At 52.2% G+C, this 23,053-nt stretch overlaps 1 protein-coding gene across 1 annotated transcript in view; it reads right to left on the minus strand.

Moving 5' to 3' along the window:
* PLEKHG4B (pleckstrin homology and RhoGEF domain containing G4B) overlaps window positions 1-23,053 on the minus strand; it is a 64,776-nt gene that overhangs the window by 24,486 nt on the left and 17,237 nt on the right. The window contains exons 2-3 of the mRNA XM_081053619.1: window positions 11,265-11,462; window positions 3,240-4,347 (exon numbers count right to left, since the gene is read on the minus strand). Of these exons, the coding sequence (XP_080909745.1) occupies window positions 3,240-4,347; window positions 11,265-11,462 (1,306 nt within the window). The remainder of the gene's footprint in view (window positions 1-3,239; window positions 4,348-11,264; window positions 11,463-23,053) is intronic.

Consider the following 23,053-nt stretch of genomic DNA (forward strand, 5'->3'; position numbering starts at 1 on the left):
TCGGCTTCTTCCACTCAGCAGAATGTGTGTGATGTCACCTGTGTCAGAGCCTCATTCTCCTCCACGCTGGGTCTCATTTGACGTGTGATGGACCACATTTCGTCTGTCCCTCCACCAGCTGATGGGCTCCAATCACACAGTGTCCTTCATGTATGTTCATACATTTTCCAGAACACGTTACCGGCCAAAAGCAGTTCTGCAGTGAACTCCAAGCATTCTGACATGGATGGGGGAGCAGACATCCCACCCATGTAAGACTTGTCTCATTAGACGTCTTGCTAGTTGAGCAGGTCCTTCGTGGGCATTTTCCTGAATTCAGCACCAAGAGGCAGTGAGGCGGAGTCCCAGGTAGAGTGACGACGTTAAAATGGCTAGTAATCAAAGCCATACCCAAGTGTGGCTAGGGTGAGACAGCTGCTCAGTTACCAGCGGGTGAATGATAGAGCTGAGTATGATATTCTTAAAATAAATTCTGAAATGCTACATAGTTCTTAAATTATGTTAATTTTATGTTTACACAGGAGACAAAACAAAGTCTCAGGAAATGGAGCCTGTAGTTTCAGGAAATGAGGCAGAGGGGGAGAGACCTGGGACAAGGGGGGAGCGACCTGTGCCTGTCACCACAGAAGAGTGTGCTAAATGTTACTTTTTCATCACGGGTATAAGTAGGGGTTCCGGCTGAGGCATTTTCCTGTGTTAATGGAACAAGGGGTGTGGGACCACAGCACAGATTGTCAACAGCAGGGACAGGTGGTCTTGACAGGGAGCAGGGGGGAAGGGGCACGCCTGTCTCGACCCACTGGTCACTGCCTGGGTAATCGTGGTCCTGGCCCTTTGCCCAGAACTCTGGGTACCACTGCCCACCTCCTCACAGGGAGAAGCCACCTCCTTCCTGCCGACTAAGAAACCACACAGGCAGGTTCTGCGCAATCAGCGATAGAGGAACAGAGGGAAGGGGACACTCCAGGCAGTAAAGCCCTCCAACCTCCAATCTCCCCACAGTCGTCAGTGTTACGTTCATGTAAGCTGTCACTGAGAACACACAGCCCACTGATGCCCGAGAGAAATGACAACAACATACGTCTGTGATAGAGACTTCCTTCAAATCTCCTTACAAGCGCTGCTGTACACACACAGTCAGCTGGCCTCATTTCCATTTGGAAGTGCTGCTTTGTTGAAATGAAACCTGCCGCCTTCATGACTGGCAGCCACGTCTGGCTGTCGCCAACCGTCTGTGACATGTGCTTCACTGTGTGACACTGTGCCCGATTGTCCCCCAAAGCATTGACACAGCCAGCTTTTCTCTGTGGGGAGATATCTGCTCAATTATATCTCACATCAATACTTGGGGTGAACACAGAAGGTCTGTCTCCCAGCGTAGACTAGCTGAGTTTTTGTCGTGTCATCCAGTGTGTGTGTTTTCCGCCCAATACAACCAGGAAAGGAAATGGACATAAAGGACAGTTTAGGCCCCGGAAACAGTGGTCAGGGAGTTGCTGCTGTATGTTAACTTTAATGGAATTGTAGAGAGGCAATAGCATTTTTTTTTTAAAGTGTCACCCCTAAGTGGGTAATTACATCATCAGACTCTTTGTGGCAAGTGCCACGTGTCTGCAGGATCTGAATGCCGACAGCTCCTTAAGCAGGAGTAGACGGTCTTTCCGGAGAGGTCCATGCATAGCTGTGAGTGACTCTTTGGGTCCCCAAGGGCCCTCATGCACAGTGGCTGGAGCCCCGCATTGGGGGGAAGGGCAGGTGTGGTGTCGGCAGACACAGACAAGCACTCACCTGGCACCCCTCACCCAGCACCCCACTTCCTGTCGTGTTATATGGGGTTGCTCAGGCTACACCTGCTTCCTCAAGTCCACGGCACCTTCACACTTTTCACTTCTTCCCAGTGACTATCTTTGCTCTTCACAGAACATTTCTTTATTCAAAAACAGGGAAATAGCTGAAACATTAGACTTAAGAAATCTGGTCTCATTCTTTCCTTATCTTTCTTTATGCCCTGCAAACACTCCTTCCAATAATCACTTCCCTTCAGAGCCACAGGGAAAAGTACTCAGGGGACGACTGCTCAGGAGCTCACTGGCCTTCAAGGTGTGCGTTTAACCAAGGGGCAGCAAGTCACTGATCTGGGGGTCTTTAAAAATGAACATGACAGGGCCGGCCCGGTGGCTCAGGCGGTTGGAGCTCCGTGCTCCTAACTCTGAAGGCTGCCAGTTTGATTCCCACATGGGCCAGTGGGCTCTCAACCACAAGGTTGCCAGTTCAATTCCTCAAATTCCACAAGGGATGGTGGGCTGCGCCCCCTGCATCTAGCAATGGCAACTGGACTTGGAACTGAGCTGCGCCCTCCACAACTAATACTGAAAGGACAACAACTTGACTTGGAAAAAAGTCCTGGAAGTACACACTATTCCCCAATAAAGTCCTGTTCCCCTTCTCCAACCCTTTCCCCAATAAAATCTTTAAAAAAAAAAGAACATAGAAAAACTCATAGACACAGACAATAATTTAGTGGTTACCAGAGGGTAAGGGGGTGGGGGGAGGGAGATGAGGGTAAGGGGGATCAAATATATGGTGATGGAAGGAGAACTGACTCTGGGTGGTGAACACACAATGGGATTTATAGACGATGTAATACAGAATTGTACACCTGAAATCTATGTAACTTTACTAACAATTGGCACCCCAATAAATTTAATAAAAAAAAAAAATTGAACATGACATCTGAGCAAATGAGTATTAACACACCGTGGTGGGCTGTACAGTGGCCACAAAACAAGGTGCCCAGTCCCAGACCCTGTGAACATGGCCTTATTTGGAAAAGGGTCTTTGTTGGTGTGAAGAAAATTGAGCTGGGTCTAAATCCAACGACAGGTGTCCTCATGAGAGCAAGGAGAGGGAGGTCGGAGGCACAGAGAGACTGACGGGGAAGAGCCTTCCTGCCGTCACAAGCCCAGGGACACCAGCAGCCTGCGGCTCAATGCTGGCACACGCTGGCCTCCAGAACTCACTCAGAGGATGAATTTCTGCTGCTCTAAGCCACCGTGTCTGTGGGCCTTTGTGCACCAGCCACATGAAAGGGACACATGTGAACACTAGTTCCAACAGTCAGCATGGCTATGGAGACAGGCTTCTACTACAGGGAGGGAGCAGACTAAAGGAGACCGAGCTGGAGCGAGGAAAAAGGAGAAGAGAGGGGGCTGTGCAGGGAGAGGAGAGGGAACACTTACCTTCCTCTGAGTTTCTGGTCTCCACAGCTTGTCCTCCCAAGAGACCACCTGGCCCAGCGCTGGCTGAGTCGGGGCTAGCCCGCTGGACATCATCTCTGGAGCTGCTGGGGGATGTGTCCCAGGACTGAGACCTCCTGGGAAGGGTCTTCCCAGCGGCTTCTGGACAGCTCTTTTGACTCCGGGTCTCCTGGGGGTCTTCCTGGGGGCTAGTGGGTTCTTTCTGGGTCAGGCTGGTTGCTGCCCCAGGCTCCTTGTGCTGGACACAAGCCTCAACCATGACAGACTCCTTGGAGCCGGGCCCCAGGGGCACAGGGTTCTGCAGCGCCTCCATGTAGGACTTCCTGAACCAGCGTCTGGACTCCACGCTGGCTGTGGCCCCAGGCAGCCACCTTCTGGAGCTGGGACTTCCCATGTCCTTGTGGGAGCCGAGGGCCTGGGGGCTGTCCTTCTTGTCCACGTCCACGGGGTCCAGCCTCTCTCCCGGGCCTTCCAGACTCTCGGGGGTTTCCCACAGGCCGACGCCAGAGCTCCCAGGCGGGGTCCTGGGCTTTTCCCACTCAGCTCTTCTCAGGTAAAGGAGGCAGCTGGGCTGCTCAAAGCCGAGATGCCCACTGCAGCAGGGCAGTTTGCCCCTCTGGGGATGGGGGCTGGCGATGGCTGGTGCTGCAGATGGGGCCTCCGAGGCGCTGCCGGGTGGCTGCTCAGGTCCAGGATGGCTGGAGCAGCTGCACACGATACTTCCGGTGGTGGGCACAAACACAGGCGCTGTGACGTGGCTCCATGGGGTGCGGTAGATGGCGCAGCCTGAGGTCGGCAGGCAGTTTTTCAAGAGGACACTGTTGCGTTCCCTGTTCATCTGGTCCAGGAACTCTGCTGTGAAGACACAGCCATACATGGCCTCAGGCACAGCCACCTCTTCTGAGCCGCGCCCAAGCCGGGACAAGCATTTTAAGACCAGCCTGGCCTGCTTCCCCACCGATGTGACCTGCAGATAGAAGTCCCCAAGCCTGAGCCTGACTCCATGGAGGGACGCCAACTGCACCACCACCTTCTCGTGGAAGCACAGCGGCCAGCCTTCATGGAAGAAGATGAGGCCTGTATACCTAGCCTGGGACAAGAGAGGGACATTAGTGGCTGGCACGGAACCTATCAGGGTCCCTGGTCGCCATCCAGCAGGGAGAGTGAGCGACAGCCCCTGCACCTCAGAACATGACTCAAATCATTAGGACTTAAAGAGGGGGTTTCTTTTCAGTTCAGTGCAGTTCAAACCACTGTCACCGCTTCTTTGGGAGGCTGTGGGACATGGGCTATAGGACAGGGAGGCAGGAAGCCACCCAAGGTGGTGTGACACACCCCAGGCAGTGACACCCCAGTAGCAGCAGCCAGAGCCCGAGGGGACTGTGGGGGAGTGGCTCTAGGAGTTGTCCCCACCTGGGCCAGGGGCTGGGCTTCCACAGTCACTCCCAACCCCGCCCTCGGTCTAAGTCTCCCAGGCACCCACAGGCACCCACAGGAAGAGTGTGGCCTCTGTTATCACAGGGTGGGAACAGTGAGAAGATGCGGGATCTGGGCAGGGCAGCAATATTGGCGGCAAACTCTCGCCTACACAACCAGTGGTTCCTACTTATGAAGGCGTCAGTGAAATTTACAGCCCAGCTGTAGTACGGGGAGAACTCTGAAGCATGCTTTGAAGAGAATTTCAGGTCTACGAAAAGCTTTGAGCTCAGGATGAATGAGACACAGTCAAACGTGGGTGACGTCCTCATGGGGACCCGGTGGGACCCCAACACATCGGAAGCCTCACATTCTCACACGAGACCCCACTTGATGGGATGAGCTGAGTTCCAATAGTTTTCCCCTTGTAAGTTATTTTCCCCGTTCCAGCACTTACTTACTACACACACATTATTACAATAACCGAGAAAGTAAAACGCTCATCCTAATATACCTCCAGAGATTTTAAATTTTTCCCTGCTCTTATCCATATAAGACGTAACTTTTCTAAACTGTGATAATAATGTAGATATAATTTGTTTGCAGTCACTCTTAGCAAACATTTCCAGTACTCGCAGTTACCATTTTGATGGCTACTTAACTGTTCCTCTACTGTCAAAAATCTCTGCTTCTCAATTTTTCTGTTATAAACAGTTAGTGTAAGGACCATTTTCATGACAGTTTTTTTCCTTTAAATTATTGTTTTAGGATACATTTCTGGGATTGAATTATAAGAGAAAAGACTATGGATGTCTTCCCTGATTCTGACACCATGACCAGTTTTCCACCAAGAAGACGTACAGAGAGCAGCATCACTAACAGGTCCAGTAGCACAAAGCCTCACATTATGAAACTGTTTTCTAAATGTATAGGTATACTGTGGAACATTGTTTTAATTCACATTTCTGTGATAATGAAGCCAACCTTTTTTCCTGATGTTTGTTTTCTGTAAATTTTCTATATGTAGTTTGGCTCCTTTTATGAATTGTCTTATTTTTGCCTTATTAGTAGCCATGAGGGATTTTTTTTTTAAAGATTTTTTTATTGGGGAAGGGGAACAGGACTTCATTGGGGAATAGTGTGTACTTCAAGGCCTTTATTCCAAATCAAGTTGTTGTCCTTTCAGTCTTAGTTGTGGCGGGCACAGTTCAGCTCCAGATCCAGTTGTCGTTACTAGTTGCAGGGGGCATAGCCCACCATCCCTTGCGGGAGTCGAGGAATCGAACTGGCAACCTTGTCGTTGAGAGGATGCGCTCCAACCAACTGAGCCATTCGGGAACTCAGCGGCAGCTCAGCTCAAGGTGCCGTGTTCAATCTTAGTTGCAGGGGGTGGAGCCCACTATCACTTGCGGGACTCGAGGAGTTGAACCAGCAGCCTTGTGGTTGAAAACCCAATGGCCCATGTGGGCATCGAACTGGCAGCCTTCAGAGTTAGGAGCACGGAGCTCCAACCGCCTGAGCCACTGGGCCGGCCCTGGGATTTTTTGTAATTTGACAAGTTTCTGCACTCACTGTTAGCAAAGATTTCTGTCATGTAACTCTTGCTACATATATTCCACCCAGTTTATTTGCTTTATAGTTTAGTTATGTTCTTTTCCTCTGTACAAAAATTAACATTTTAGACTAGCTGTATTTCTTGGGGTTTTTGGTGACACTTTTTATTTCCTTAAAATTTAGAATTTGGTATCTGACCAAAACTTCCCTTTCACATTTATTTTATGTTAGTTTTCCTAAGAGTGGACATTTTAAAAGTATTTAATGTTTCCTATATGTGGAGTTTACTTTGAAAACTGTACCTCAGATGTATGGGTGTGTTCTTAGGAGCGAGGGCCTCAAGAACGCTGTTTCCGCCGACTTACTGAGCTTGCCGAGCACGTGCACATTACATAAAGTGGGGGGGCACACGCTGTGGACGAGGCGCTGAGGTGGACAGCCTGTGAGGAGGGCGGCACTAGCACAGTCTCTGGTGCAGAAGCAATGGCATTTCTGTGCTTCTGCCACGTGTCCTCACATCTACCGCCACATTTAATTAAAAATTAAGATGTTCAGACTGGAGAAATAATACTTGTGCACAGCAAAAACGAGAAGGTCAAGAAAAAAATTAAGGAATAAAATAATCCCAACACTAACCCTCAGGGGTCAGCATTGTTGGCACATGAGTGTTTCACTTTATCATTCTTTCTGTGCATTTTCAATGGCTGAGATCACATCACAAATACAACTGTGCCTCATTTTTTTCACCTAACATTATTTCATCAGTGTTTCCTGTGATATCAGCAGCTCTTCACAGGTCACCTCAGTCTTGGGCACCAAATTCCTCCAAATTTGCTCTCACAGATAAAAATACCATGAACATATTTGGGCCTGGAACCCTGCCTGGATTTTAGTGCTTCTGTGGAATGTGAGGTATTACAGGACATAAAAGGAAGGCTCCTGGGAACACTGGGGTGACCAGTGCCCACTGGTGTGCGTGACTGAAGGTGTGTGCCAATGCCTCGCTGGGTGGTCAGTGACACGAAGACCCAGGACATCACCCACCCCACAGTTAGCCACAGTGAGATTCCTGGCCTGGCAGCTCCCAGGAGCCCAAGGGCCACCAGGGAGAGTGGTTCAACCAGGTTTGCTCCAGCGACCCAACGGGCCAGAGACGTGAAGCTCTGAGGCTGAGACAGAGAAACTGACCTGCAGGAACAGGGCTGCCTGTGAAGGTGAGGAGCCAATCACACCTGTAATGTGGCATTTGGTGCTCCGGCCACACAGTCTCCTATCAATCCCCAGTGCAACGACAGCCTCCCACCCCACACATGGCTCCCGACCCCTCTGTCTGAAAAAAGGGAGAGCGAAAGATTGGCCTGTCCAAGGTGCCTCTGTTGGTCTTGTGGGAGAGGCAGGCATAGGCCATCTTTGTGAGCAACTTGTTTTCAACAATAAAAAATTGGAGCAGGCCTGATGGCTCAAGCGGTTGGAGCTCTGTGCTGCTAATACCAAAGGCTGCTGGTTCGATTCCCACATGGGCCAGTGGGCTCTCAACCACAAGGCTGCCGGTTCGATTCCTCAACTCCCGCAAGGGATGGTGGGCTGCGCCCCCTACAACTAAGACCGAACACGGCGCCTAGAGCTGAGCTGCTGCTGAGCTCCTGGTTGGCTCAGTTGGTTGGAGCGCGTCCTCTCAACCACAAGGTTGCAGGTTTGAGTCCCACAAGGGATGGTGGGCTGCGCCCCCTGCAACAAACAATGGGAACTGGACCTGGAGCTGAGCTGCGCCCTCCACAACTAAGACTGAAAGGACAACAACTTGACTTGGAAAAAGTCATGGAAGTACACACTGTTCCCCAATAAAGTCCTGTTCACCTTCTCCAATAAAATAAAATTAAAAAAAGGCAATAAAAAATTGTTTCAAACTTTTTGTCTTATTAACTTTTAAGAAATACGAAAGAATGCTTATAATATGTATTATATAAGATATAAAGTATCACAATAAGCAGTTTAAGAAAAAGAAGGTGCCATCCCCTTTGACGTCTCTGGCATGCCTACCTGCTCTCAGAGGTAGGCACATTCCCAAATTTTGTTATTAGTCTGTTACTTTTTTCTATATTTACCATGTTTGAATCCCTAGACAATAAATAGTTTAGTTTTGCATATATCTGAACTTTACACAAATTGAGTCTTTCAGTCTGTATTCTTTTGACTTTTCAATCAACACTAAAATTCAACTGTTACACACACTGTAGTTTATTCATTTTCTTTGCGACGTAGTAATTTGATCTCTTACTATCACTAGTATAACTAACTATCCCCAAAGTTAGTGGCTGGAAAAAAAAAAACTATTTTATTTTTCTCACGATTTTGAGTCAGGAACTAGGGAAGGGCTTGGTTGAGTGGTTCGTTTTGGACGCAGGGTGAGACCTATGGCGTCTGGACCTGAAGGTCCACTCCAAGATGGCTTCCTCATCTCGCATCTGCACCCAGGAGCTCCTTGGTCCCTCCTCCAAACGGCATCTCATTCACTAGAGCCTCAGGGTAATCAGGCTCCTTGTGAGGTGCAGGCTTCCCCACAGCGACTGCTCCAGGAACAAGCATTGTGAACCCCCACCTCTATGACCTTTCTCAGAAACCCTGAGACATTTCTTCTGCTACATTTTATTGGTCAAATGAGTCACTACGGCCAGTCTAGACTCCAGAGGACAAGACAGAATGACCTGACACACAAGAAGGGAAGCCATGAGTAGCACTGTAGAGAGGAGCTGCACGGTTCACAGTCTTCTTATTCATTTTGCCATTAGTGAGCATTTAGCTGCTTCTAAAGGTTTGTCTCATACATGTTGACAGTTACAAACACAGCCACAGTGAACAGTCTTGAAAACAAATCCTGATAAGGCCTCACCCAGGCTCTGTCCCGAGGGGAGGTCCTAAACAGATCTGTACCCTGATAGGAAGTCCTCACAGAGATCTGTTCCCAGACAAGAAGTCCTCACACAGGCTGTCCCGAGGGCAGGTCTTCAACAGGTCTGCTCCCTGGGGGCAGGTTGTCACACAGGTTTGTCCACTGGGACAAGTCCTCACACAGATCTGTCCCCTGAGAGGAGGTCCTCACACAGGTGCTGTCCCCTGACAGGAAGTCCTCACACAGGTGCTGTCCCCTGAGAGGAGGTCCTCACACAGGTCTGTCCCAACAGGAAGTCCTCACACAGGGGCTGTCCCCTGAGAGGAAGTCCTCACACGGGTGCTGTCCCCTGAGAGGAAGTCCTCACACGGGTGCTGTCCCCTGAGAGGAGGTCCTCACACAGGTGCTGTCCCCTGACAGGAAGTCCTCAGACAGGTGCTGTCCCCTGACAGGAAGTCCTCACACGGGTGCTGTCCCCTGACAGGAAGTCCTCACACAGGTCTGTCCCGACAGGAAGTCCTCACACAGGGGTTGTCCCCTGAGAGGAAGTCCTCACACAGGTGCTGTCCCCTGAGAGGAAGTCCACACACAGGTCTGTCCCGACAGGAAGTCCTCACACGGGTGCTGTCCCCTGAGAGGAGGTCCTCACACAGGTGCTGTCCCCTGACAGGAAGTCCTCACACAGGTGCTGTCCCCTGACAGGAAGTCCTCACACAGGTGCTGTCCCCTGACAGGAAGTCCTCACACAGGTGCTGTCCCCTGACAGGAAGTCCTCACACAGGTCTGTCCCGACAGGAAGTCCTCACACAGGGGTTGTCCCCTGAGAGGAAGTCCTCACACAGGTGCTGTCCCCTGACAGGAAGTCCACACACAGGTCTGTCCCGACAGGAAGTCCTCACACAGGGGCTGTCCCCTGAGAGGAAGTCCTCACACAGGCGCTGTCCCCTGAGAGGAGGCCCTCTCACAGGCGCTGTCCCCTGAGAGGAAGTCCTCACACAGGGGCTGTCCCCTGACAGGAAGTCCTCACACGGGTGCTGTCCCCTGAGAGGAAGTCCTCACACAGGGGTTGTCCCCTGAGAGGAAGTCCTCACACAGGTGCTGTCCCCTGAGAGGAAGTCCTCACACAGGCGCTGTCCCCTGACAGGAAGTCCTCACACAGGTGCTGTCCCCTGAGAGGAAGTCCTCACACAGGCGCTGTCCCCTGACAGGAAGTCCTCACACAGGTGCTGTCCCCTGAGAGGAAGTCCTCATACAGGCGCTGTCCCCTGACAGGAAGTCCTCACACAGGTGCTGTCCCCTGAGAGGAAGTCCTCACACAGGCGCTGTCCCCTGAGAGGAGGCCCTCTCACAGGCGCTGTCCCCTGAGAGGAAGTCCTCACACAGGGGCTGTCCCCTGACAGGAAGTCCTCACACAGGCGCTGTCCCCTGAGAGGAGGCCCTCTCACAGGCGCTGTCCCCTGAGAGGAAGTCCTCACACAGGGGCTGTCCCCTGACAGGAAGTCCTCACACGGGTGCTGTCCCCTGAGAGGAAGTCCTCACACAGGGGTTGTCCCCTGAGAGGAAGTCCTCACACAGGTGCTGTCCCCTGAGAGGAAGTCCTCACACAGGCGCTGTCCCCTGAGAGGAGGTCCTCACACAGGTGCTGTCCCCTGAGAGGAAGTCCTCACACAGGTGCTGTCCCCTGAGAGGAAGTCCTCACACAGGCGCTGTCCCCTGAGAGGAGGCCCTCTCACAAATCTGTCCCTGAGGGCAGGTCATCATACAGGCTCAGTACCCAGTGTGGGGAGGCCCTCACAGGTCTGTCCCCTGACAGGAAGTCCTCACACAGGTCTGTCCCCTGAGTGCAGGTCCTCTCATGAGTCTGTCTCCCAAGGGCAGGTCCTCACATAGGCTCTGCATCCAGTGGGGGGAGGTCCTCACACAGACCCTGGACCTAGGGGGGAGGTGCTCACACAGGTCTATTCCCTGTGGCACGTCCTCAACAGGTCTGTTCCCTGAGAGAAATTCTGCAAACAGGTCTGTCCCTGAGAGGAGGTCCTCACATGAGTCGGTCCTCACCCGGGTCTATCCTCCGAGAGAAAGTTCTCACAGGTCTGTCCCCTGAGAGGAGGTTTCACACAGGTTTATCCTCTGGGACGGGTACTCACACAGACCTCCTGCTGCAGGTGCTGTAGTGCCCTCTTGGCCGGGATGAGGAAGTCAGTGAGGCAGCGCAGTCCGTCCCCTCCGTGGAGCCTTTCTGCCACGCTGAATACCTGCCAGAGCACGGTGACTGCTGTGGCCTCAAATGGTGGGTAGAGGGCAGAGAGTGTGTTCTGGATGTAGGTGTCAAGGGTTTCCAGATTCTGAAATGGAAGAAAGGTCCAGAAATTTAAGATACCAATTAAGACATATATGTGGGCCCTCTCAAAGCCTGGCACTAAGGGGTCCTTGAAGGCACCTGTCTTAGTCTAGGTGTGTGATTATATTTATGAAATAGGGAAAGTACAAGTGAGTCCTCAGCATAGAGGGAAGTTTCTGTTGGGTACCAATGCTTGTCCTTCGCATTGTCATACATTGAGGAAGTGCCTGCAGCTACATTAGGTAGATTTGATACCTCTGTCCTGTAGGGCAACCCGAAATAACACTTTGCTAGTGCGGGTTGTCACTGTTGTCACACAAGGTACAATCAAGTTTAGACTTGGCCTAAATTCCATCCCATCAAATTCTGAAATATGTACCTTAAATGCTCCATTTTAGAATCTTCTGTAGAGCACGTGAAATTTCTCAGGGGCTTTTCCCTTCCCTGCGTCCCCCTCCTGGCAATCCTGAGTTTGCATGTGGAATGTGGGGCCCTGTGGGGAAGACAGAGCTGGTCCACATAGCATTTTATGCCTTGAAATTAAGTTCATACGCAGCTAAAACATTTTTATTGATGAATTTTTTAAAATTTTAAATAGAAACCATTAGGACATCCTTCATCCAAATCACAGAATTGTGTCCATTCTGTCATTCTGAAAATAGCATCACTGGTACCTAATTTCCCCTTTACATTTTTGGTGCAACATGCTTTATGTAAAGATGGAATGCTTTTAGTTTTCAAAAAGTTTAATGCTATTTTTACATGTAACATTTCCTGAGGAAATATCACAAGGTTCATTTGTTTGGAAAAAAAATGCCGGGCTACAAATGACAGTGAAAACCCAAAGAGGTTAAAATTCCAAAGTTGATTTTTAAAGGGACAATGGTGATATCTGAGATTCTTTTAAACAGCTAATCATACAGACACTTTCCCAAGGAAATTGACAACCACACAGAGATTCCTCTGAGCTTGATGTGAATAAGGGCTCAGAGGGGTGCTGTCCTGTCTGAGGGCCAGGCCGCACAGAGACCGGGAGGCACAGGCTGCAGGGTCAGTTCAGCTTCTGGGAACCACGTGACTTAGAGGAAGACGGGAGCTAGATCAGCTCCTGCCTCCATGACAGCGACACAGGGAGGCGGCAGGTCAGATGCCCACACAAGTCTCTCCATGTCTGTCTGTACTTCTCCACACGGCTGGCTCTTCTGTCAATATGAATTATCTAAATACTTATTTTGTCCAGAAAATGCTGATGGGGTCTGATTTCCAAAACCTCAAATCACACATTGAGTCAGGGGCAACCCTCTAGTCAGAATGAATGGAGCTGGTCCTGAGCCAGGGGCAGAAATCACCCTCGGGGAGCAACTCTGTACAGAGACTTGAAGCAAATGCTAATTGTGACACAAGATACTAGCAGGAAGGAAGTGGAACATGATCCTAGGGGCCCGTCTTTAATTACCTATGTTTCAGGAATTGAAATGCAAACTTTGGACCACACTAGTGGGAGATGCCCTTTTGCTCCTCAGATGCCCAAATCCAGGCCCCTGGCTCCTCCAGACCCACAGGGCGGGTCCTGATGTCTCCTGTCCAGCTGTGGTCAGCAGCCTCCTGATGGGTGGGTATGTTGGCCTCTATCTCAACAATTCATTGTCTGAAAAGTGCCTAACGTGAGAAGGAGAGGGGTGGGTGCTTGCGGAGACCCTAGAGATGGCCCTGGTTACTCACAGGGCAACCACAGGCTCCCTGGCCTTCTCTGCCTTTAGATTCCCGTTGTAACTGGGTCAGGCCGCCACACTCCGCCCCAGGCCCAAGGGTGCCCCTCTACCAGTTTCCACTTCCTGTGCAGCATGCCCCCCCCCCTGCCCCCCGACTCAGAGCCTGGTCCTGGCAAGAGCTGCCAAACAGAAGCTGTCTGCTGGTCAAGAGTCCATTTCCCAGGTCAAGTAGATTAAGGAAGCCTTGGATAAGCCTAAGTGAAACAACTTCTCTGGCCTCTTTTTTAATTTTAAAAATAATTTTCCAATTATAGTTGGCATTCAGTAACATACTAGTTTTGAGGCAGGACATGTAGCCTAGGAAGTTGACAACCCCCTCCAGGGTAAGGTGGTGCCCCACTGGTTACACCAGCAGCAAAATGAATGTATCCAACACCTGCAGCTGGAGAAAAACCGGTTTCTTTCACCTGAACTGATCTGTATAACCCAGACCTGACCTCTAGCTAATTATGTCATTATAATCTCATTTGCATTGCAGTTACTATGATTCCCATCATGCATTTGATGCCATGACTGTTCTCGACAAAACAAACGGGGAAGAAAAGGCGGGAAATGGAGGGTCCCGTTCAGGGGAGGAGATGAATGAACCATATCAATGAGACATCACCAATTCCTTGACTAGGAGAGAGTAAAACCCCTGATCATGACTTTCTTGGTACAACTCGTTCTCTGAGTTTGCCTGCACTTTCCTCTCAAGTGTGTACTTTCATTTCTAATAAATCACTTTCGCTTTTCTGCATCTGTCTAGCTCTTGAATTATTTCTAGCACAGACACGAGGACCTGGGCACCAATGCTCCAGGTTGAGTCCTCTCTTGGATGTCCCTATAAGACTCCAGCGACAGTTTCAGGTGTACAACATAGTGCTTACATGTTTATATACCTTACAAAGTTACCCCCAATAAATCTAGTACCCACCTGATACCATACATAGTTATTACTGAATTACTGACTATATTCCCCGTGCTGCACTTTACATCCCCATGACTATTTTATAACCACCAATTTGTACTTCTGAATCCCTTCCCCTTTTACATGCAGGCCCCATCTAGCAACCATCAAAATGTCCTCTGTTTTGTTTGTTCATTTATTTTTTTTCAGACTTTACACATAAGTGAGATCATATGGCGTTTGTCTTTCTCTGTCTGCCTTATTTCACTTAACATAATATTCTCCAGGTTCATCCATGTTGACGCAAAAGGTAAGATTTCATTCTTTTTTATGGCCGACTAATACTCCATTGTACATATGTACCACCTCTTCTTTATCTAAGTGTCTATTGATGGGCACTTAGGTTGTTTCCATATCTTGTCTACTGTAAATAATACTTCAATGAACATATGATGGATATGTCTCTTCAAATTACTGTTTTGGAGTTTTTTTGGAATAAATATCCAGGAATGAAACTGCTGGGTCATAAGGTATTTCTATTCTTAATTTTTTGAGGAACTTGGCTGCACCAATTTTCAATCCCACCAACAGTGCACAAGGTTCTCTTTTCTTCACATCCTTGCCAGTATGTGCTGCTTCTTGATTTAATGATGATGGCCCTTCTGACATGTGTGAGTGCTCGTGTCGTCTTCTCCAACCCCTTACATGCTAATGTGCCCTAAGTGACATGGAGGGCCCTGCACGCACAGCCCTTCCTGACGTCACTTGACTCTCTGGGAGATTCATGGCCAGGGAGAGACAGAGACATGGTCTCAGGGTCAGTGACACAGGAGCTCCCCAGCCATTCTGTGGATGCTGCTCGTTCTCGTTCTGGGAAGAGTGGTCATAATAAACAAGCCAGGTTACATGACCAGCCAGGTTAGGGCCTGCACCCAGAAGAGACATAAACCTGCAGCCAGAAAGGCTGACCCAGGCTGGAACGTGTGTGCTCAGTAGAAGCCAACTGTTTCCACTTGCACGTGACTCTAACAATCCAAGTTTTCTGGTCCACACAAATTATAAGAGGGCGAGGGCGAGGGCGACACACAGGAGGCTGACAGCAGAAAGGCATAAACCCTTACATTACAGCAAAATCAAGTTGGCGTGAGTATGTTCAACTCTGCTTAAGAAAACAGTGGAGACCAGCTCAGAGATAATGTGGATGCCTGAGGTCGGAGGGATAATGGATGGGGGGAGGGGGGTTCACAGTGTGAGGGATATAATGATGAACGTCTAAGTATTACCTTGTCTTGTACACCTGAAACTAATACAAAAAAATAAAAAAAATAAAAAAAAAAGAAAACAGCAAAATATACAGCATATTTTAGGAAGATTTTTATACTAAATGTTTAAAAACAACACTGTCTTGGTAATACGATATGGTAAAGTTCAGTCATCTAGGACATTTAAACAGTTTGGCATTTTCCTCCCTCATGTTTGCTGGGCCAAATGTGTATGCGAGGGTCATTGTCTGTGTGTGTGAAGGCTGGATGTGAGGGCTAGTGTGTGTGTAGGGGCTAGTGTGTGTGTGAGGGGCAGTGTGTGTGTAGGGGCTAGTGTGTGTGTGCGAGGGCCGTGTGTGTGTGTGTGAAGGCTGGGTGAGAGGGCTAGTGTGTGTGTGAGGGCCAGTGTGCGTGTAAGGGCTAGTGTGTGTGTGCGAAGGCCGTGTGCATGTGTGAAGGCTAGGTGTGTGCGAGAGCCAGTGTGTGTGTGAGGGCCAGTGTGTAAGGGCCAGTGTGTGTGTGAGGGCCAGTGTGCGTGTAAGGGTTAGTGTGTGTGTGCAAGGGCCATGTGCGTGTGTGAAGGCTGGGTGTGTGAGAGGGCCAGTGTGTGCGAGGGCCAGGTGTGTGTGTGAAGGTGATGTGTATGTATGAGGGCCAGTGTATATGTGTGTATGTGTGTGTGCCAGTGTACATGTGAAGGTCAGTGTGTGTGTGTGTGTGTGTGTGTGTGTGTGGACCGTGTGTGTGTGGTGTGAAGTCAGTGTATGTGTGAAGGTCAGTGTGTGTGAGAACCATGTGTGAGATCCAATGTGTATGTGCACGAGTGTCTCTGTGTGCGGGCCAGTGTGTGTGCAAGGGCTTCTGAAGACGCGTGTGCATGTGTATAGAAGTGGGGAGCCAAGAGGAGTACATGTTGGCAAAATGTTAAAGTAGTTTCTGGGCCTGTGTGTGCAGAGGAAGAGGACGGGGTCAGGTCAAGTGGCACGAGCACTCACAAGGGGGTCAGCCTGAGCCTCTCTACACACTACATCTCGCCGGTTCCCCAAACCTCGCAAACCATCCAAACCACCAAAACAAAAGAGGAATGAGCGGAGACAATGACAGATGTTGATGACTCTGTTGATGATGAGGGACTGATTTCTTCCTTTTGTGACTCAGGACTCCTGATTCAAGGAAATGCACACATGGAGGTGGGCTGCCTTTAAACCGCAGGATGTTCGCCTGTTTACCTGATCGTGAACTCTCGTGGCTTAAGTGCCATTCGTGCCGCACACGTCAGGGGCTTGGCCGACCGGGACTCGCAACATTCTGAACTGCGAACTCAGTGTAACCGAATGTGGGGATGCCTTTGCGTTTGAACAGCAGAAAATTTCTGTGTCTGCAAAAACATTTTAAAGCTCCACTCTTCAACAACAGATTTATTTTCCCTACAAAATGCTTTAGGTAAAATTTTACCTAAATGGGGATGATTCTTAAAGTCAAGACCCTTGCTTCTTGTCATACCTGTGCTCCCTGTGACGACACATGGTCTTCCTGCCACCAGACCCTCGAGACTACTCTTGGTGGACGGCCCTCCCTGTGACCTTCTACGCCTCATACATGCCAGAGACGAGAAGACAAAGGCTGCAGTCCGAAGGCCCGTTGGTGCTCACCTCATGGGGGGGCCAGTCTACGGAACCGAGACAGCCGGCCTCTTCCCTAACCCTCACAGGATGGTGTGGATTGGGAAGGGAGCAGGTAACACTAAAATTCCCAGCAAAGGGAATTTCTTCCCATTTGGAGTACTGTGCTGACCTAAAGAGGTCACATGAGTGGGTGAGGGAACAGCAGCATGCCCTGTCCAGGGCCTGGCAGGCTGGAAGGATGGGGCTGGGTTGTCCCAGCAACGAGTGCCCATCAATGCTCACGCTTTAATTCAAGCATAACTATCACCCTAAGCGTGAGTGAGGGCATGAGCCCAGTACAGAGCCCAGGGCCGTGGGAGTGGGTGTCAGCAAGGTGGGCCTACACATCAGGACCCCTTTACCTGCTGAGGGGGCCACTACACCCCCAAGGAAGGGCACCTCATGATGACAGATTGCTGGAAAACGAGGTTCCCAAGCAGGTGGTGCATTCTGGGCTGCTAGACCCTCTCCCTAAACCCCCCCGCACCACACACACACAGCCTCTCCCATCCCCATGGGAGCTTGGCTCGTCCTGCAGCCCCAACACCAGTCCACCCTGATTAGATGCCACAGCCCAGGGCGAGGCCATCTAGAGTGGGGGGCGTGGGGGTGCCAGGCACCCAGGCACCTCCACCCCAGAAGGCAGAGTGGCTTTTAATTCACCGCAGTGGCCTCTGCCTCTGTTCAGATTTCATAAAGAAAGCTCAGGATGTACCTGGAGTGTCCTGCAGCCGGGGATGGGAGGGGCCTTGCTCTGCCCTACTTTCCATCAATAGCGGCTTTCTCAGCCTGCAGGGGTCGGGGGGCCGGCTGTGAAACCCCATTCCCTGGAGGCTTGGCCTGGGCAGTCGACCTGGTTAGAGCTGCCCAGGTGCTGCTAACGGGGGCCTCCTTCCTGAAAGGGCCCAGTGACGGCCCGGGCATCCTGCCCAGGGCACCGATGGCCATCACTGCTTTCCTGTGTACACAGACCCAGAGTCTACCTCTGACTCAAAGAAACCTGTGCAGAAAGCCTGGTCCGCTCTTCTAGGGTGGTGTGCCAGCCTGTCTACACCCAGTCGGCCTACATCCAACCGGGCTATACCTGGTCTGTCTACACCTGCTCTGTCTACGCCAGGCCTGTGTACAAATGGTCAGTGTACACAGGTCTGTCAACACTTGGCCTATCTATACCCACCTTGCTTTCCACTCGCAGGCTATTGTGTATGTGGGAGTCCAGACCCTCACGACTTAGGGCTGAGATGTTTCTAAGGTGTGGATATTCTTCCAGCCCAAAGCCGGTGCCCAGACGGAAGAAGGAAGGGATGGGCGGTGCCTTGCTGGGTCTGCATTCAGTACTCTCAGAAGAGCCTGGCAACCCACAAAGCAACGCGCACACCTACTTCTGCTGGCATAGGGTCAGACACACTTGGCCCTGGCAAGGAGCCTCACCTGACACACACACGTTTCTCAACCCGTATTCTACCAAGACGGCACAGGAAGCCCTGTGTGAGACACCAGCAGCTGGGGCGGCTCTAGGGAGGGGATCTCGATGAGATCCTCCTCTCCTGAAGCCACTGCGCCCTTCCAACCTTTCGGTTACAAATGCCCTGGGTGGTGGCTGCTGTAGGAACAGCCCTGCTGTACGCCACCGCTCGCCCCAACGCCTGTCCTCCCGGCAGCCCAGGGACGCACACACCTGCTGCACCTGGGACCCCGTCTATCGCAGCTGGACCAGCAAACAGGACTTGGGGGTCGGGTGAGCCACGAGGCCTCGCGCTGATGTCTCCTGCTGGTGACCACACCACCACAATCTGACCAGAACCCCCACACCAGAGCGCATCAGGCAGCTGGAAGCCCCAGGAGGTCACGGCTGGTCCAACTCCCTTCCTATGAGCACCTCCCTGCTCAGGATGAGCCAGCCCTCCACTGACTCACAGTGTGAGGGACAGAGGACCCCAAAGGGCTAACCACGGTGCCGGAAATGAGGCCAAACCTGGGTGGGACGGGCAGGTGAGAGCACGGCGTGGGCAGCGGCGGTGCCCGGGATCCAGGTCAGCTTCACGTGCACACAAGCACCGATGGGAGCCAGGGTCATGGGGGACGGTGGGGGGGAAGGAGGCTTCCAGTGATTCCCTCCCCCTTCCTGCAGGGAACCCACCCATCCATCCCCTGGGATAGGCAGGGGCTGTCTGGGTTCTCCATAGGACCACAAGAGAAAACAGAATGGGGCCAGTGCATGGACCAGCAGCCGAGAGCAGAAAGCCCAGCAGAGCCCAGCAGGCGAGGCAGGGTGTCTGCGGGGGCCAGGGTCCCAGGAGGAAGCGAAGCGGAGGGAGTGCTGTCCAGAGGACCCCGGGGGCTGTCCCCAGGGGCACTCATGGGTTCCTTCAGCAGTGAGGGGCAGACAGGGGCTGGAGGTGGCTTTGGAGCCTCTGAACGCTGACAATCAGTCCGTTATCTTCAAGTTCTGCAGCCGAGAGAGGTGGGTCTGCGGCAGCTCATCCCAGTGGGCAGGCCTCAGAAACGCACATTGCAGCCTGCACGAACTGCGCCCTGTGCTTCGGTGAGCCCACATGCACACCCACAAGCACAGGCACTGTCTCCCACACGCATGCACACCCATCAGCAAAGGCCAGTTTCCCCGCACACGTGCACACCCACAAGCACAGGTAGTCTCCCCGCACGCGTGCACACCCACAAGCACAGGTAGTCTCCCTGCACGCGTGCACACCCACATGCACAGGTAGTCTCCCTGCACGCGTGCACACCCACAAGCACTGGTAGTCTCCCCGCACGCGTGCACACCCACAAGCACAGGTAGTCTCCCCGCACGCGTGCACACCCACAAGCACAGGTAGTCTCCCCGCACGCGTGCACACCCATAAGCAAAGGCCAGTCTCCCCGCACGCGTGCACACCCACAAGCACAGGTAGTCTCCCCGCACGCGTGCACACCCATAAGCAAAGGCCAGTCTCCCCGCACGCGTGCACACCCACAAGCACAGGCACTGTCTCCTGCACGCATGCACACCCATAAGCAAAGGCCAGTCTCCCCGCAAGCGTGCACACCCACATGCACAGGTAGTCTCCCCGCACGCGTGCACACCCACAAGCACTGGTAGTCTCCCCGCACGCGTGCACACCCACATGCACAGGTAGTCTCCCCGCACGCGTGCACACCCACAAGCACTGGTAGTCTCCCCGCACGCGTGCACACCCACATGCACAGGTAGTCTCCCCGCACGCGTGCACACCCACAAGCACTGGTAGTCTCCCCGCACGCGTGCACACCCACATGCACAGGTAGTCTCCCCGCACGCGTGCACACCCACAAGCACAGGCACTGTCTCCCGCACGCATGCACACCCATAAGCAAAGGCCAGTCTCCCCGCACGCGTGCACACCCACAAGCACAGGTAGTCTCCCCGCACGCGTGCACACCCACAAGCACAGGCACTGTCTCCCGCACGCATGCACACCCATAAGCAAAGGCCAGTCTCCCCGCACGCGTGCACACCCACATGCACAGGTAGTCTCCCGCACGCGTGCACACCCACAAGCACAGGTAGTCTCCCCACATGCATGCACACCCACAAGCACTGTTAGTCTCCCCGCACGCGTGCACACCCACAAGCACAGGTAGTCTCCCCGCACGCGTGCACACCCACAAGCACAGGTAGTCTCCCCGCACGCGTGCACACCCACAAGCACAGGTAGTCTCCCCGCACGCGTGCACACCCACAAGCACTGTTAGTCTCCCCGCACGCGTGCACACCCACAAGCACAGGTAGTCTCCCCGCACGCGTGCACACCCACAAGCACTGGTAGTCTCCCCACACGAGTGCACACCCACAAGCACTGGTAGTCTCCCCACATGCATGCACACCCACAAGCATAGGCCAGTCTCCCTGCATGCGTGTACACCCACATGCACAGGTACTGTCTCCCCCATGTGCATACTCGCACACACAGGCCCACACGTACACTCAGAAAGCGCACGCACACTGCCCCGCTCCTGTCTGTGCAGCCCCTGGACCCAGGCTCTCCATCTGCAGCCTCGCATCCCCCCAGACCTGCTCTCGACCATGGACTGCTGTAGCAGCAAAGCTGGAGCTCACAGAGCATTCGTACAAAAACACACTGCAGCGTGAAATTTGTCTCTACAGCACAGTATCCACTCATTGGACACTAAATACTACTTGCAGATTTTTTCTGTCAACTAATAAAATATTAAAATAAATAATCATGCAGGTATTTAAAACCAACTCTGTATTTAAATCTAAGGTGTTTTTTAGAATCTCAAGAGCAAAATCTCAATCTCAGGATCAGGATTTGTACCCGAAAAAAACGAGGGAGCTGGACATGGAGCTGCCTGTGTTTTCCTCTAGTTCCTGAGAATCCTTAAGAAAGGAACCAGTCCTGGTCCCAGTTCTGTCACAAACAGGGGTCCTTACATTTTATGGCAGTTGAAAGGCAAAAGCTAACGGAGCCACTTCCGTGAGCTGCAGTTGTCTTTTCCAGTCCCCTTTCCCTTCTCTAAGATTAACAGCAAGATTTCCAGGGTTACAGTCCTGCCTGAGGTCTGTAACTAACCAAGTGCCACCAGCTACGATTTCCCACCTGAGGCAGACCTTCAACCCGGTTTGTCCCGGCCTGACGTTGATGTTGCTAGGCGGAGGCTGCCGGCCGAGGCGCCCAAGGAAGCAGTGGGGCTACAGAACATCACAGGTGTCAGCACAGATGGACAATTCTGCAGGAGGCAGTGGTTTCCAGGCAACTGGCTACTTCCAGCAGATGCCCCAACTTGAATTCCTAGGGGTTCACTGAACAAAAGCACTTCAGGGGCCTCAGAAGAGTAGAAACACTGGGGCCACAGGGAGGGAGCAGCCTTGGGCAGCCCCTGCCCCTGGTCAAATATGGGTCCCTGAGTCAGAGACAAGATGCACGGAGCTGGCTCTGGGGATGTCCTGAGCGTGCAGACCCTGCCCGGCATCGCTGCTGTTCCCGCTAAGCAGTGGGCTTCCTGGGCCAGGGAGGAGGGTCTACACAGCAGACATCACCGTGACCTGCCTGTCCTTGCTGGGAGCAGGTCCTGGATAGCTCCATCTGGACATGCCTGTTGCTGAGCCCCCGCCCGCTCCATTGGTGACCCCAGCCACCAGCTTTGGGCCTTTTCTGGGCAGAGGCAGCAGCATCTGTGCTAGTGGGCTGGGTCTTCTCTCTCTGACCAGAGCTCCCAGCCTGAGCCCTGGGCCGCTGGAGCTCAACTCACACCTTCACAAACACTTCTCGGCCTTGCTAACCCGGGTAGCTTCTCAAGTTCAGAATTGCTCCCTGGGTGCTTAGCTGTCATCCCCAAAAGTAGGCTCTGCTTTAGCCCCTGCATGTTCATGGGCTCGAGTTACGTCAAGATGTGTCTACAGGACCATTAGAAGACAGAGGCAGGGAACCATCTGATCAAGTGTTTACCACAAACAAGTCCGGGCTCTACGGGAGTGGCATTTTTTGCAAAAGATGTAACGTGATGACCCTTCTGAGGGACAGGAAATAACAGGACACCACTGACACTGAGCTGGCATAAGACAGAGTAAACACCCTGGTGGGCTGCGCTGTTCACAGAATCCCTGCCCACTGGTGTTAGGCGTAGCCATTTGACAAAGAGACGTGGTGGCCATGGCAGATGCCAGCGCTGGCAGAAGCTTTCAAGACAGAACGTGCCACCATGTGTCAGGCAACACTGCAGAGAGGCCGTTCCATCAGGCTATACCCAGAGCAACACTGATGTGATGACCGTGACAGCGGGTAGCACGAGCGGGTTGTCACTGAGCTGGCCACTGAGACTGGGATCAATGGCTACTGCAGCTCAACCTGGCTGATGCCCCCAGGGCCTGGGACACGGGTCTGGGGACACTTGAACTAGGGCCTTTGCCCACCAGGGCAGCCCCGGCACACACCCTAGCATGGGTCACCCCCACACCGAGGGGCACTCCAGGACAGGTGTCCTACATGCAGCTGGAAGAACTGAGC

The sequence above is a fragment of the Rhinolophus hipposideros genome (genome assembly GCF_964194185.1).
Source record: "Rhinolophus hipposideros genome assembly, chromosome: 7".
Taxonomy (NCBI): Eukaryota; Metazoa; Chordata; class Mammalia; order Chiroptera; family Rhinolophidae; genus Rhinolophus; species Rhinolophus hipposideros.